Source organism: Tinamus guttatus, unplaced genomic scaffold (genome assembly GCF_059628265.1).
Source record: "Tinamus guttatus ecotype Peru unplaced genomic scaffold, ASM5962826v1 Tinamus_guttatus_pri_ptg000592l, whole genome shotgun sequence".
Lineage (NCBI taxonomy): Eukaryota > Metazoa > Chordata > Aves > Tinamiformes > Tinamidae > Tinamus > Tinamus guttatus.
The window spans coordinates 648,956-665,376 of NW_028289126.1; the positions used below are offsets into that span (position 1 = coordinate 648,956).

The following is a 16,421-nucleotide window of genomic DNA, read 5'->3' on the forward strand; positions in this document are numbered from 1 at the left end:
TGCAGAAAGTGAGAGGCAAGCACGGATTGCAAGCTCTATGGAAAGGGCCCTGGAATTAGAGGCTGTGGATAATGCTCTCTATTCCACCAGCCTTCTAACTGCTGGGTCAGAAAGTTGTCTCTGAGATTCACAACTGCACACACCCAAGAAAAGGGCGTTCAGATTTGCCCCCTTATAAAGGGTATTGAAAGCATGGACTGGGGCAATAAGGAGCAGACCGATCTTTAATTTCTCGAGAGCACAAGCTCCTTTTGAATGGCACAAGCTACTTGGTCTCATACCTCCATGAGCACAGCAGTGAGGAAAGGCTCTGAGAGCACCCGAGGGATTTCCATAGGGCAGAGCGTGGGGCTCGGGGTAGCGTTACTCTGTGTGGCACCCGGAGCGGGGAGCAGGGCAGCCCTCGTGCCCCTCGTGATGCCCTTCCAGATCTTTTGGACCATGACTACTGCCTTGGTCTCCATGTGCGGAGCAGGGGGTCGCATCCTGCTCTGGCCTTTCTGTGCAAAGAGCCCCAGCAGCTCCTGCTCCTTCTTTGTGTTCCTCAACCTTCTCTTCAAACAAAGGCGGCACCCGAGTCTGCCGCGTCCCAGACCTGAGATTCTTTGCAGGTGAAGCACCACTTGGTGTGTGCTCTGCTTTTAATATATTTGTTTCTTAACATTTCAAATGGGGCGGGAAGTGGGGGGTGGAACAGGGCTATTCTGTGTCGTGTTTCAAGCCTCAGTTTTTCCCGCGGGGATTTCTCCAAGCGGCTTGCGCTGATGCCGCCCGGAGCAAGCAGAGCGCAGGTGGGACAAGGCTCGGCCATGGCGGTTTTTCGGAGCAGCGGGAAGAGGAGCCGGGCTGCGTGCTGCATTCCCGGGCAGGGCGGCCGCTCCGCTCCCGCGGCAGCCCTCGCTGGCGAGCGCAGGGCCGAGCACCCCGTTCGGATGCGCTGTGCAAGGCGGCAGAGCGCAGCACTGGGTGAGCTAAGGGATGGGTTGTGCTTCTTATTGATTGAATAGATGTTCAGTCAATATGAGCCCGCGGCCAGATTTATGTTGTAACCGAGCCCAGCGATTAGTATCACAACAGTGAAGACCGCAATCAAATTCTCACTGATTTTATACGCTACTTAAAAATATCTTACAGAAACACAGGGTGATATTACCCTTCTATAGATCTTCCTTCATGTTAGTGTTTAGCTTTAATTATATCCCTACTTGTTTCTCTCCTAGCCCAGTCTCCCTCCTCTCCCCCGCAAACACACATGTACAAATAATGTACTGAATGTATTGAAAAGACCCAAAGGGGCTTTGCAGGTTGTGGGCTTCGTTCTCCCTCTGAAGCCGCTGCCTTTGCTCCTGTAGAGCTGTGGGATGTGCCGGCAAGGTGGCCGCCAGCCCAAGGCTCCTGGACGCCGGGAAGGGGTTTGGGGCTTGGGGTTTTGGGTTCCTTCTTAGCAACGTGCCTAGAGAGAGGCCATTCGAGTGAGCAGCCTTCAGGTGTATGTGCACGTGGGAGAACAGATGCTGACATCGAAAGAACCTGGGAAAAAAGGATTGGAAAAATCATCTGTTTCAATGACCTTCTAATTCCGCTGTACTGGCACTCCAGAGGACATCGCTGTCAATGGCATTTACATCTCTGAACTGAAGGGGGTTTGTGGCCATGAGACAAGGACGTTCATCCACTCTTCAAAATTGTTAGTTGACTCGGTTCCCCAGTTCCTGTTTGCATCAGAGGAATGCTGCTTTCTCGGAGTGTTTGTAAGACCTAGCTTTTGTTTTCCTCCAAATGCAAGTGCACCGGAGCCAACTGTCAGGGTCCACCCTGCGCTTTCAGTGGCGCTGGAGGTAACATTACCCTTCACAATTGAGCAGCTGCTGCTGGGAGAGCACAAACTGGCCCCAGTCCCAGGGGAGGGAGGGGACACGGCCGTGGCCACGGCCACGTTGTGCTCACACGCCCGGCCCGAGCGGGCTGCTGCTCGGCAAGGACAAGAGCCCCCTTTTCCCCTTGGAAAATGCGGCCTCAGGTGCTAGCCTGCAGTGCGCACGGGGGTTTTTGTCTGTCTTATGGGAGGAAAAAGGAAAGATGAAATTATGTTGTCCAAGTAGTTTCCACAGCAGATTAAATCTGTTTCTCCTGAGCTGTGGGTATGTGCTGGGTGCATCTGAAAAGAGCTGCTGGTGCAGCTCAAAGCTTCTGCATCAACACCACGCCTGACTCGGGAAGGGGCCGAGCATTATTTGGAAAAGCTCCTCAAACGGGGTTTAACAGCTAGGAAAGCACTCGTTTGAGAGGTCTGTGCAAGTTTGCCTATCAATAAATCATAACGCAGCTGCCATGCAGGTCTTTTTCCCGGGAGCTGGAGTGGAAGAGCATACATTGCTTGTGCCTGAGGCGAGATGCCGGCTCCGCTGCGAGAAGCAGCAGGTCCTGCACGGCTGCGTGAGACTGTGTTTCTGCTCAGACCATCAGCGAGCACTGCCCTGCCGGCAGCGCCTGGCTCCGTCTCCCCAGCATTCCCAAAGTTTACCCATTACAGTGATTTCTGTTAGCACGAGCATGGCTCACTGCTGACCAAGCGGCGTTCAGACTCCCTAGCATTTCCACATTGCATCTGGTGGGATGGAGCTCTGGCCCTCTCGTTACCAAAGAAGACTCTGTGCTTGGAGCCACAGCTCTTGTCTCTGAAGACAGCTCGAACAGCAAAACGGAAAAGTAATCTGCTTGGGTTTTAATAAGTACAAAAAACAAAGTGACAGTAACATTGCTCCTGCTCTTCGTCCCATTCTTTCACGCTGTTGCTTGTCAGAACAGTGCTTTGTAGCATCCTCATCACTAACCCTTTCTCGATGGCTGCATAATTCTCTTGGCCGAACTTTTCCACTAGCAACCAAACCCTGGCTAAAGATGCACTGAGGCTGTGAGGGAGTTGAAATAGAAATGTGGCCACAGTTCATGTGAAATTAGAAATTAAATATACTTATGGTTTCGCTTTTCTTGAGGTAAGTAGATTTCCATTTTTCACATGAAACTGTTTAACGGACATTGTTCTTAAAATATACAACTAACATAAAACCAAGACAGTTTTGGAAATAAATTTCTCACAAAGAATGCCAGCCTACAGGAAGATTACAATGAGCTAGAGCATGTTTTTTTAATCAGAAATACCCCAAACAGCACACAGTTGCCTTATTTTTGTACAATGCTTACTGGTACTGCACTGTCAGTAGAAAAAAAAAAAAAAAGCCCAAATTCCTAAAAATCGTCTTGAATAATTAATTGTAGCCACCTGTTTAAACTGAGTGTCTCTAAGGCCTCGGGCAGTCACATTTGCAAGAGAAGAGCTCCCCCCGCACAATGCCCCTCTGCAGCCAAGGTGAACCTGGGCGCTGGGGAGCCCGTCGGGCAGCGGAGCGGCCTCGCGCTGGGCGCTCAGCGCTGCGCAGGACGCGCTGCCCAACGAGCCGGGGCTTCCTCCCCGCGCAGAGCCCCTCATCTGGGGACAGGCTGCTGGACTCCGGTGAGCATCAGCTGCTGGCTCGGCCCTGCTGCACCGAGAAGCTCCTTCTTGGGCTTTTTTTTTGGAGCTAGAGGCAAGAAGGGAGGAAGGAACGCAGCGGTAGGCGGCGCCTCTCTGTGTAGAACAGGAATACGGGTAAGCTGTGTTTATTGTGCTTAAAGCTTCACTGAATTGGTTCATAAAGTGATAATTGAATGGCAAAGGATTAGTGCGTTTTAGCTCTTCACTACTTGTGTGGCAGTATAGAAAACCTAATGCTGATGCGACTGTAAAAATGGGGCTTTTGCCATCAATTTGTTTGTGCTTCAGAGTGAGCCTTGTTTTTGCAGCTTCTTCCCCACACAGAGCTGGTTATGGATTCCAAGCAGGTGATGAGCCAAATGAAGCTTTTAAACACCTTCAATGTGCGAAAGGGGAGATAATAAGCTCATGCTATTCTTCCTCGGGAATTTCTAAATGTTACTATTAAGAGACCTACAAAATGTGCAATCAAAATATTTGCATCCCACCAGGCAGCTCAAAATGATTCTAAAATTGGAGAGTTAGCAGATGATCCAAGACCCAAAGGCTGCCTGGGAGTCCGAGTTCTGCCCTGCGGGTTGGAAATGCTGCCCAGGCTGGGCAGCCGCCCGCTGGGCGAGCACAGCCCTGGGCTGCGCAGGGTCCTTGGGGGCTCTCCAGCCCGTCTCCCCGTAGGAGGAAACACAGCAGGGCTGGAGGCTCCTGCCTCTCCGTTCAGGAGCAACAAGGGCTGCAAGATCCATCCAAGAAATCCCCCTTTGGACCAAGAAAACGGGAGCAAAACCAAGGCTGCAGCCAGCCTGCCACTAACCCTTGGGACACCTCCTTAAAACGGGAGCTTGAGCTCCACCAGACATTAATAAGAAAGCAAGAATAAGTAATTGCTCATGTGGAAATTATCCTGCGGGATATAGTGTTGCCATTTGTCAAGTTCTGTTATTTGTTATGCAGCTTCAGCCCTACTCAGCCTAAACCCACATCCGGCAAAATTGTTCCCAGACCGCGCTGGGCTGGGCGCGGGGGCAGCGCGGGCCCTCGCTGCGGAGCCTGGGACACTCCTGGCTCCCCAGGGCCGCATCCAGCCGCCTCGGTGGCCTGTGCTGGGCACTGGAGGAACCGCTGGGACCCAGCTGGGCATGTTCAGGCCGTTGGCTTTAACAACCTCAGAAAGAAAAATGCGTCTTACACGTCTGCTTCTGATCCACTGCAGACCCCTTCTCTTCATTGAGGATCTGCCTGCTTTTAAGTGTCTGAGAGGTTTTATCTCTTAGCAGCGGAGCAAGTAGCTCCCTGTTTCTACGCTGGCCTCAGCAAATGTTGAACATCCTCCAGTGGGCCGCAAAGCCTGTGGAGCAGGTGAGGCTGCACGTCGCTGCTGTGTGCCCGCTGCATCGGGACTTTGCACAGTTCCTGCAGCATTTGGGCTCAGGAAGGCTCCTGATCTGGCACTCAGGGCGGCCTTTGGTCAGCAAACGCGGCGTACGTCACGCGGCGGCCGTCCCCGCACTGCCCTGCGGCCGCAGCGGTACCGCGGCTGCTCTTTCCACCCGCAGTGGCTTTTCCTTTCGCTTCCCTGCACAGACACTGACTTGGTGTCGCTGCTGAAAGCACAAGAGGCTGAGGCTCTGTGCAGCTCATCTAGTAAACCGAGCACTCAGAATCACGTCTTTAGTGTGTTTCCGAGCGTGGACACTACCCCAGTTAATAGTTGTAATAGTTACAGCCTTTTGCCCTGGGATTCTGATCAGGGTTGTAACGGAACTAATGTTTTTTTAGCAGCTCTTCTTCACATTCACTGGGAAAATACCTGTGAAGCAGCAAACAGTTCTCTTAGAGAGGCAGCGTCTGGAAACTTAGGATGAAATGCGGATGCTGGGGGAGACGAATGGAGGTTTTATCATTGATTGGAAATGGAGTAAATTTGCATTTAAAAGAATGAGGTTTTGAAATGGTCTGCGGGAGAAATAATAGATCAAAAATATGAAACAATTTTAGAATGAAACATCTTATGAAAAGGATTTGATTACATGGCTGCCAGGAATGAACTGCATAGTGAGAGCAAGAACTGATGCTCAATGACCAAGGAAGCTTTTTTCTTGTCTGTTTGATGAGGAGAAGTTTCAGGGTTTTACCTGTGCTCTTGCTTGGCCTGAAACATTAAAGTAAAAATGCAGCTTTTTATCATGATTTGGGATGGTAAATGCTTTTCAGTATCTGCAAAATTTTGCGAAACACAAAAGCGTTTCCTGTAACAAAGGCACATGCAGAACATCAGCAGCGATCCGGCTGCCCACCACAAGTCCTAGAGAAGACTTGGTGGTGCGGGAAAGGTGGGTTTTAATTTGCAGGAAAGGGAGGAGATTGCCTGAATTTAGACGCGATGAAAGATAAGTGAATAAAAGCTCAGGAGCCGTGACTGCAGTGTGGGGAGTGGGTGGACGGATCCCTGTATACAACAGTGCTGTGAGATGTGAAATTGCTCAAATAGCCCCTGCCTAATGTAATCACCTTTCAAATAGTATTTGAGAGGCATTTTGTCAGTCAGATATAAACAAAGACTAGGCTTGAAATTCAAAACTTGTCCAAAGTCCCTTTTTTCCCCCTAAAGAGCATCTCCTGTGCTTGTGCTCATTCGAGTATTTTGAAAGACGCTCTCTTTAAAGGGTAGGCTTTTTTAAATTGCAGCACAAAACACAACAGAAAGTTTTACAAAGCAGTAAGGGGAACCAAATGCATCTTGGAGCAGCTCTCCTGCTCCTCCAGGAGCAGGGGTGGGCACGACAGGAACTGCATGAAGGCGGCTGCATCCCCGGTGCTTTTAGGAAATGTTCGTGCCGTTTCCAGCTCCATCTCCTGGGAGTGCGGAGAGGAGACCCTGCCACGGTACCAGTAATTTGGTTAAACGTTCCAAAAAGACTGTAGCAGGGCAGTAGCTTCCGACCCTGCGATGGATTCTCCTTCTAAGACGCCCAGGTCGCTTCGCGAACCAGTGGCCCGGTCCAGATCCAGGGGCTCCGCGGAGCGCAGGCCGAGGAGCTGCGGGGCGGGAGGGGAGCGCAGCTCTGAATACGGCGCTTAACCTGTTGGCTAGGGCGAGCAGGGAAGTCTTTGTGCCGCTAAAGCCGCCCTGGCAATGTCGTTACGGAGGCGGTGACGCTGGGGTGGCCCGGAGCGCCGTCCCGCCTGGGGCCAGCCCGGTGTCGCGGGCGCTGCCGGCCGCGCCGCGCGGGGCTGCCCTCGGCACGCGGCTCCCTCCGCGCCGGAGCGTCTCCGCGGAGCGGGCGGCCCTTGTGGCACCGGCTCGCGGGGCGGCCCGTGAGCTGCGGACCCGCGGGAGGAGAGTCCCCCCCCGCCAGCTCGGCTCCCCAACCCGCCGCAGGAGCCCGTGGCCTCGGCAAGGCCACGTCGCCAGGAATTAAGGGGAGCGGGTCGTGCGCTGCCCGTCAGTGGTATCGCATCCCGCTGCTCTCCCAGCGGCGCTTCCCAGTCCTGGTGAGGGAGCGGGAAGCCCGCGGTGGCCGCAGCGAGCGAACTGCGCTGGCGGGGGCGATTGCCGCGCTGCGCGGGTCTCTTAGTTGTGTTAAGCGAGGGCATAGGAATAAAAATCAACCTCGGGCTTCCTCTCCCTTTCTTCTCTTTCCGAGCTGAGAGGCATCCAAGGCCGTAAGCAAAGCAGCAGCTGGGAGGTGGCGGCGGAGGGGGCAGCTCCCCGCGTGGCGCCGCGCGGCTCCGCCGAGGCCGGCGGTGCCTCCGCGCCCGCGCCGGGACCTGCAAAGAACCGGAGGCGCCAGAAGTTGTTGCACAGATGAATTGATCCAGTAATCGCTAGGGCTATAACACCCTTATTTATGCTCGAGCATGTGACGCCGTCTGCAAAATGCGGTAGCTCCAAGTTACCACCTCTTTATTACTTAACCAAGCTAATAGTGCCGTGACTTTTACCTTCCTTCCTCGGAAGGAGGCACGGAGAAGCACGCAGGTAATTTTCACGCTGCTATTTTTTACGATGTGATGGCTAGGGAAGGAAAGGATTGAAGTAAAAAAGTAGGGAGACCGATTGTGAAAACTAGGAGTTTCATTAGTAGTGACTATCTCGGAGCTTGGTCTTTATATATATATGTGTGTGTGCGTGTGTGTATACATATATATATATATATGTATACATATGTACATATATATATATATGTACATATATATATGTATATATATGGTTGCGAATAGGCTAGAAAAGCCGGCAGTGCTCTGCCCTGGGGTGAAACGGCCCGTGCTGCCCGACGGGCTGGTTTGACGGCGGACGTTTCGATGGCAGCTGGCGGCTCTCGGCAATGGCAGGACCCGGGTAGGGATGGCGGTGCCGTGCGCGGCTGCGGAGAGGGGAGCGCGGCGCGGAGCCCCGCGGCGCTGCCTTCGGGAGGCTGCCGCGCTGCGGATTAAAACGCGGCTCGGGCACCGAGCGCGCTGAGTACCAGCCGGTAGCGGCGGCTGCGGAGCGCGGGCAGCTGCGCGGCGCCGGGGCCCGCAGGCAGCCGCAGCCCCGCGCGGGCCTCTCCGCGCTCCCGTGGTCCGGGGCCTCCGGCCGGGAGCCGGGGCGGGCGCTCCGCGGCTTTCGGCCCCCGCGGCAGTGGCTGGACAAGGAGCCGCCCTTCGCAAACGTCCGCGCGCCGAGAAGGCGACTTTTGGGGGGCACGGGAGAAGCCGGCGGGTTGTGCGCGGGAGGAAACGGGGACGGGATGTGGCCTCCTGCTGAGCCGGGTGCCGTCGGGGCGTCCTGCGCGCAGAGCCCCGCTTAGCGCCCGATGCTCGCGCGGGCAGACAAAGCCTGGAAGGGGCCGGCAGCAACGAGCCCGTGCGCGGCCGCGGAACCGCCTGTGCTGGCCGGAGCGGGGCCAGGGGTGTCCGCCGCGCTGCTGCGATGGCTGCGTTTCCTCGAGCTGCTCAGCGGCGCTTTTAGCCTTTACAGTTCAATAAAACCTCTGTTTATCTTCACTCGAAGCCCCTGCCGCGCCTGCCCTCTGCTCCGCAGGCTCCACTCGTTGCGGAGAAAGCGGCGGAGCCCGGCCCGCGCCAGAGCAGCCCGGGGGGCCCTCGGGCGGCCCCGGCCCCTGCGCCGAGCCAGAGAGAGAGCTGGCGGGCGGATGGCCGGGAACTCGATCCGCTCTAAGCCGCGAGCCCGGGAGCCAGTGACGGCCGGGTCCGCCGGGGGCGGGAGATGCTCGCTCTGCTCCTGGGTCGGGGAGGGGGGGGATGTCCGAGCTCGCTAATTTGAGCAAATCGTTGCAATTAAAACGGCTGCCGCCTTGGGGGCCGCGCTCGCTCCGCCGCCGCCGCTTGCTCCACTCGAGCGGCGGGGCGGCTGCTTTCCCGCGGGGCCGGGGCTCTTCCTTCGTTTCCAGCTACTGACCGCGGCCTCGGGGAGAGCGGCGGGGCAGGGGCCGCGCCGCGCCCGCTGCTCCTGGCTCTGCGCGGGGCTAAACCGATTTGGGGAGAACTAGGATAGAGACCCGAGCGCGGCGGAACACAACGGGCAGCGAGGCAGCGAGCGGCGCGGCCCCGAGCGCAGCGGGGCAGAGGCCCGGCCGGCCCCTGCCCGTGCCCTGCCCGGGCGCGTTTGCCCTCTCGGGGCCACGGCTCCTTCCCGGGCAGTTCTTAGCTGCAAACAGCTCGGTCTATCGCGCCGCGCGTTGGCGTGTGTGCGAGGCCGCCCGGCACGGCTCGCGTGGGGCTCGCCCGGCCGGGCGCAGCGTGGGCAGAGGCGCCGGCAGGCCGGGCTACCCGTCCCGCCCGGCTGGCCCTGTTTTCGTTCGAGGGGCCCGATAGAGCCGGGCGCTGGACGGCGCGGCCCCAGCGGCGGGCGGGCTGCGGAGGGGCCGGCGGGAACAGCGCCGGGCCGGGCCGGTAGCGCCCGCGGGCCCCGCCGCGCGAGGGCGCTGCGCGGAGCGCCCGCCCGTGCCCCCCCGGGCCCGGCCAGGGGGCTTGGGGCGCTGCCCCGCGGCCAGGAGACCCGGCCCCGGCGCCGGCCCGCGCGGAGGCGGCGGGTCCCGGGAGCCGCCCCCGGGAGCAGGGGAAGGCGGGAGAGCCCGCGGCCGGGCGTTAACGAGGGGCGAGCCCGGCTGCGGCGGGCACGGGGGCGGCGCTTTCGTTCCCAAACGCTCCCTGCCCCGGCCTCCGGTTACCAGCGGTCACCGAAGCGACCCTCCCGTTTTTATAGCGAGACTGGGAGAAGGGGCGAAGGGAAACGGCGGGAAATAATCGTCCTTCTTTCCAATGGAAATAAGGACAGCATGTGAAAATAACGCACTGTAAAAAGAAAAGCATTTGTAATTAGAAACAGAAAGAAAAGGCTTTTATTGGGGGAAAAAATATGTAGAAGAAAAATAAGCAGCACGTATCATAAAATCCCTCTAAATTAACTGATGTTTAACAAACAAAAGTTACCAACCGGCAACATTCGCACGCGGTCGGTTCCGTTTTCCTGAAGTTTTCCTAGCAAACCCCTCTCTTCCGCGTCGCACCTCGCAAACGAGCGCGTCTCCCGCTTCCCCGGTGAAACAAAGTTAACGCGTTTCAGCCCAACATACCGGAGCAAACGGGCACCTGGCGGCCGTGAGGCCGCGGGGAGCGCGCAAACGGCACCCGAACCGGCAGGGAAAATATAACAGCGCGGGGGGTTCAGCGCGAAGAAAGCGATTGCTGCATATATACTTAAATGTATTTAATTGTATGCATTATTCAGATGCCCTTCTGACTATTTTAATAATTTAGAATCGATAGTTTTCCTAAAAACTTTATAAAATATTTACGCTTAATGAAATATTAATCGATTAACAAGCCGCGCGCGGCGGCGCGGGAGCCTCGCGGGCGGCCCGCGCTCGCGCCGCCGCTGCCGGCATCGCGGAGCGGCTGGGAATGACGCTCCGCAACGGCGGGGTTTATAAAACAGCTCCGCGAGGGGCTCGCGCGGAGCCTCTCATCCGCCCCGGGCACCGCACGCGGGAGCGGCGGCCACCCGGGCGGCTCGCGGCTAAACCCCAGGCGTTCTCTTTCCAGGAGCGCTGGAGTCCCCAAAGCGCCACTTCTTCTCCCAACTTTGCTGATCGCGGGGACGGAGGTAAGGGCGGAACGGGAGTCCCGGGAGGCCGGGACTCGCCCGAGCGCCGGCACACGAGGGGAGCGGAGCGCGGGGGGTACCAGGCCGAGGGAAGGGACCCGGCGCTTACCCTGCCCGGGCTCCGCCGCTTCCCCCGCCGCCGGCCCGGCCCGGCCCGCTGCGCTGCCGCCCGCCCCGACGGGTCCGGGCACGGAGCGGCCGCCTCCCCGGGAGCCCCCGCGGCGCCGCCGCCGTCCCGCCCCCCGCGCCACCGCCCCCGCGCTGCCCCGGCCGCGGCGCGGGGGGCTCCGCTTTTCCTCGCGGCCCCGGTTTTTTGGCCCTGCGGCGCCACCGTAAACGCGGAGCCCTTAAGGGCGCCCGGCAGCGTGGCGGGCGGGGGGTGGAGGGGCGCGCGCGGGGCTGGGGGGAGCAGCGTGGCCTGGGAGTCGTCGCCGCCATCTCCCCGCGCCACCTTAACGGCGCCGCCGCCGCCGGGAGGCCGGTCCCGGGCGGGCACGGAGGACGGCGGCCGCGGCGGGGATGGAGGAGGTGGCGGCGGCGGCGGCGGCCCCGGGGCGGGCAGGGGGCGCTGCGGGCCCCGCTCCCGGCGCGGCCGCGGGGCGGGAGGCGGCGGCGCCGGACGCGGCTGCACCTTGCACCCTGCGGGGAGGCCGCCGGCAGCCGCCGCGGCCCCGTCCCGCCGCGCCGCTCCTGGCTCCTCCGGCAGCACCGGCATCAAGTAGCCGGGGCTGCCCGGACTGCGCCGCGGCCGGGCCCTCCCTGGGCCGCGCCGCCAAAGTGACGGCGGCGGCAGCGGCGGGGCCGGGGCTCCGCGGCCCCGCTCTCCCCGCGCACCATCCCCGCGGCTCCGCGTCGCGGGGGGCCGCTCGCGGCGCGGCTGCCAGGTGGGGGCGGCGGCGGCGCCGCGCGCGCCCGATCCCGCTCCCGCGCCGGGCGCGGGCCGCCGTTTTGGCGGGGGGGCGGGCCGGGGGAGGGCTGTCGGCGGCGGGGCGGGCGGGCGGGGCGGCGGCGGCGGGGATGCTCCGCGGCGGGACGGGCGCGCGGCGCACACAGGCGGCCGGGCGGCGAGGCGCGCGCACACGCGCTCCGGAGCCCGCGGCGGCGCGCGGCGCTGCGCGGCTGCCTCGGCGCCACTGAGGAGCGGCGCCCCGCGCCCCGCCGCCCGCGCCGCCTCCGCCGCCGCCCCGGGAGCAGCGAGGAAACTTTCCACCCTGGATTCTCTACTCGTGCTCCATGGGCAGAGCGCCCCTCAGCCAGCCCGCCCGCGCACCCTGAGCAGTAAGTAGGGCGGCCGCCGGCACCGAGCCCGGCCCGCCCGGCGGCCCGTGCCCCGCGGCGGGGAGCGGGCGGGGGGCGCCGCGGCAGCGCGGCTGAGGCGCCGTGTTGCTCTCCCGCAGGTCCCTGCTCCGCGCAGCGCGAGCCGCCAGCGGGAGCCGCGTCGCCCGGCATGGAGCGGAGGAGCGAGAGCCCCTGCGTGCGGGACAGCCCCGAGCGAGGCAGCGGCAGCCCCGACGTGAAGGGCCCGCCGCCCGCCAAGGCGGCCCGGCTGGAGCAGAACGGCAGCCCCATGGGCACGCGCGGGAGGCCCAACGGCGCCGTCACCAAGCCCGTGGGAGGTAACGTGGCGCGGCGCGGGGCGCGCGGCCGGCGAGGCGGCGGGACGCGGCCGGGGCTCGGAGCTTCGCCTCGGAGCTCCGCGCCTCAAGGGAGCGAGAGAAGCCGCGGGGACACGGGGCTGCCCGTTTCCATTATTATTATTATTATTATTATTATTATTATTATTATTATTATTATTATTATTTTACTGCCGAGCAGCGGAACTTTTCGGTGCCTTCAGTTGCCCGCGCTGCCCTCACGCCCGGGAGCCGTCGCGGCTCGGGGCAGCGCCGGCTCCGCGCGGGAGCAGCTCCCGCGCGTGCGGCCACAGATGCGGTGCCGCGCGGATGCGGCTGTTGGTGCACAAAGAGTTCGCGTAAATGGCATTTCAGCAGATACTTTGATACGGCCGTCACATGACCCTCCCTTACGTGAGGTTTATTTAGCGATTTTACCATTAGGTGCGTGTTTTAGAGCTGCTGGGCTCAATAGGCTTCCTAATTGCTGAAGTTTGCTAGGGGTCTGCAGATTTTGTTCGATTTATTTTTAAAACGTAGGATTCATTTATTTACCTAATGAAGGGTAAGAGATCTCATAGTCTTTCCTGTTTTTATTTTTTTGGGCGGAGGGGGTGACTGTGTTGTGGGTTTTTTTTGTTCGCTTGTTTCTTTTTATTTTTCTCTTTTTAAAGAGCGTTGCACTGCAAGGCACTGAGTCTTATTCCATTTATAAATTAACAGGAAAAAATAATATATGTTGTAATTGTAAAAACTATTCGCTACGTCCATAGCAAGCGCTCAAAGGCGCCGTTCGGGTGCCGTTCCAGCGAGGGCCGCGCGCGCGGTGCCCGAGGAAGGGCCGGGGCTGGAGGCGCCGGCTCCGCTGCAGCCGCGGCCATCCCGGTGCCGGCAGGTCCCGCGGGCCACCGGGAAAACGGGGGGCACCGGCACAGCCGGAGCCTCTTTTCTTAAAACACTCCGGGTCTCTCTAGTTTTAGGCTCCTCATAATAAAGTTTATTCATTACCCCTATTGATACTGAAAGCAAGAAAGGAATTATTCGGGTCTGAATATTTATCTAAGTTCTGCAATACTCAATACTAAATTGGTTAGGGCGGATTCTTTTAATAAGATAATGGTGCTGTTTAAAATTGATTTCATTTTTTTCCCCTCCTGGAAATGCTCTCAGGATAAATCAACATAGCTAATTTCCAGATAGTTTTTCCTCTGCTCTTTTTAAAGTTGAATGTTTCAGAACCTGTGTGACCAAGTGATCTTTTCCTCGTTGCGAGTCGGGCTTTTTCGGGGTATTTCTAGGCATTCGTGTGTTTGCAGCTATTTTTTTTTTCACATAAACTGTGAAAGGCATCTGTAAATGTGTGTGGAAATACTTTTGCTGTGTTGCAAATTAGCATAAATGTTCTTTTCAGTTAAATATTAATAAAGACTCTTCCAGTGCTGTTCATAGTACTTGATGAAAAGGAGACTGCTGAAAGACAGTGGCGAAGTAACATCTGGGACGTTAGCTGGCGGTCTTGGAATTGATACTTATTTGTAAGCCTAAAAGAAGTGCTAATATTTCTAGAATGTGAGTTTAATTTGTGACAAAAATGAAGTGCTTTACTAGGAACCATTTGGTTATGACTTTTTTTTTTTAATTCTCTGAGGTTTATCTAAAGATTTGAAACTAAAGACAACAATATATTATTTTTTGTTAATTACTTTTTTTTTCTTTTAATTTCATTTTGGTCGTGGTTGGGCAAGAGGGTCTGGAGCAGCCGAGGCCTGGTGCAGGCTGAGGGAGGACCTCTAGTAACAACTTGTACAATCGCAGTGTTGGCTGCAGTGATTTTTCTCTATTTCTTGGAGAATTTATAGTGATGCAGATGTTTTTAGCCTTCTCTATAGATTTATGAGCAAAAAAATGTATTATCATAAGCCTTTGTGATGCAGACAAAATCAGTTGTTCTCATGAGAAATTTTGTCTTATGACTCCCCCCCCTCACCTTTTCTTTTTTTTATTTTGGTTTTAAGCCGCATATGCTTAATTCAGAGGGCCCTTGCAGCAGCCCTAATAAAACAGGGAAGGTCACAGAAGCAGATAGAAGGGGTCTTAAAGGTTGCATTTGATGGAGGATTTAGCGTCGTGGTGCTGTTTGCAGCGCTGCCAGCATCGGTGCGACGTGTTAGAATCCGGCTCGGCTTTGCTGCCACCAGCCCGGTGCTTTCTGAAGCGTTTCGGCAGGTCTCTGCACAGCCTGCTCGGAAACAGTATTTAATAAAGCGCGAGCGCTCGCGTGTTCCATGGTGGCAGGTTTTATGGAAGGTCCCTGGGAGGGGAAAAAAAAAAGAGAAAAAGGCAGCTAATATCTCTTTAAAAAACATACGAAGCCTGGGAGAGAGTTTAGAGCAAGCAAGAGCACTGTGGTGTTGACAGCTTTATATCCCTGTTGGGTAACATTCACTTACTAGAATTGGCGTCTCCTCGCAGTTAGTAATTCACTCCATAAGGATAAAAAAGCAGGGGAGGGGGGATGATTAATGGCTAGGAAACTTATATTCAAGAAATTGTTGATTAAAACTCACAGACCTGTCTGTGCATCTATGTGTATGTGTGTGTTTGGGAGGACACAGGAAATAAGTCGCATAGGGGCACTTGGGACACTTAAAATGCTGTGAAGTTTGGTTTTGCTGGGCTAGAAATGTAGAGCTGAAATGCAGCAAAATAGCGTGCGCGGAGATCGGTGAGGGAGCAAACGCGTGAAATTTCTCACTTGGATGAGATCAAACCAGTCTGATGGCATGAAATTCATGGGCGTTTGCTGCTAAAACGTGCGATTTGCGTTACAAAATATTAATAGAAGAGCAAACTGGCAGGTCAAGGGTTTTGCTGCCCCCCGTACCGTTTTCGAGCGTTCAACGTGCCCGTAGTGGGGAAGAGGGAAGCGGGCTGCAGCGGATCCGCCGCTCCGCGTGGAAGCGGCGGGCGAGGCGCGAGGAGCGGCGCCGGCGCGGGGAGCCCCGCTGCGGCGGCCGCGCGTCCCGGCGGGGCGCCCGCGCGGGCTGTGCCCGGGCTGCTGCACAACAGGCAGGAACTGCTGCCTCTCATTCTCCTAGAACTCACCAGTGCTCGCAGGGAAAGGTAAATTCTTGGATTTTTTTGCTTTTCTGATACCTAGTGAGGAGGAGACCTTTAATCTTGCTCGAGCAGTGAGAAGGGCAGGGCGCTGATTTCTTTTCCATGACTGATGGTTAAAAATAAGTTTCCGTGCTTTTTTTGTTTTGCTGATTTTTTTTTCTTCCTTTTCCAATGGGTTTATGTCACGTAAACAGAATAAACAGAGCAGTCACCCTGGAGGGTCATGTAGCGTATCATCGGTGTTTTTGCTGAGGTAGAAAAATAGCCTTTCTTGATGTGTTTTCAGAGCTTGGCCTGTTATTAAAATAAAGACACAGTTGGTTACAATATATATGCAATTGAACGTAGGCATTAAAGAGAATATAGGGTATCCACCCATTCGGTGACCTACGCATAATTTGATGTTTAGAGTAATTTTGGAACTCTAAGTTGCATCTGCAAAAAGCCACTGGCAATTTTGAATTCAGGATTTAAGATTAGCTGTAATAAGATTTTATTTTATTTTCCCCCGCAACAGTTCCTCAGTATTTAGTCACCTCCTGCTTCCTCCTCCACCCCGTGCCCGCGGCCACGACAGTTACTAGATGCTGTTCTACCCATCGTAAACCGAAGGAAAGAGGAAGAAGCCAAAATCTTTGAAAAAAAATCAATGTTAATTGTTTTGTTTTTTTTTTTTCCCTGTATAAATTGGGTCCTGCCGTTTTTTTTTTTTTTTTAGTTTCCTTGGGCAGATTGGAGCAGAGTTGCTGTTGATCATTGGTGGTTATTTGAGAGTTCCCGTTAGGGCTATTCTGTCAGCGACTCCCCACAGTTGTTTTTGTGCCCAAATAAAATGGCAAAATCGTATTAAAACCTGTAAAGATGCCAGAGAGGAAACCTGCTTTCGAGAAAGTAAATAGCCCCGTCTTTCTTGCCTGGGATTTAGATGAAGAATTCAAACATCATCTAAGGAAGGAAAGCAGTATTTATTTTTTATTGTTATGCATGCATGCTTAAAGCTGAGATATAAGCATTTCTTTCCTAAATACCAATTTCAGGGCACTTG

The 16,421-nt window shown here is 56.4% G+C and overlaps 1 protein-coding gene across 1 annotated transcript in view; it reads left to right on the forward strand.

The window, feature by feature from the left end:
- The first annotated feature begins 11,842 nt into the window (after nucleotides 1-11,842).
- Nucleotides 11,843-16,421, forward strand: part of SATB2 (SATB homeobox 2) — a 98,482-nt gene continuing 93,903 nt past the window's right edge. The window contains exons 1-2 of the mRNA XM_088534728.1: nucleotides 11,843-11,921; nucleotides 12,041-12,259. Of these exons, the coding sequence (XP_088390854.1) occupies nucleotides 12,091-12,259 (169 nt within the window). The 5' untranslated portion in view covers nucleotides 11,843-11,921; nucleotides 12,041-12,090. The remainder of the gene's footprint in view (nucleotides 11,922-12,040; nucleotides 12,260-16,421) is intronic.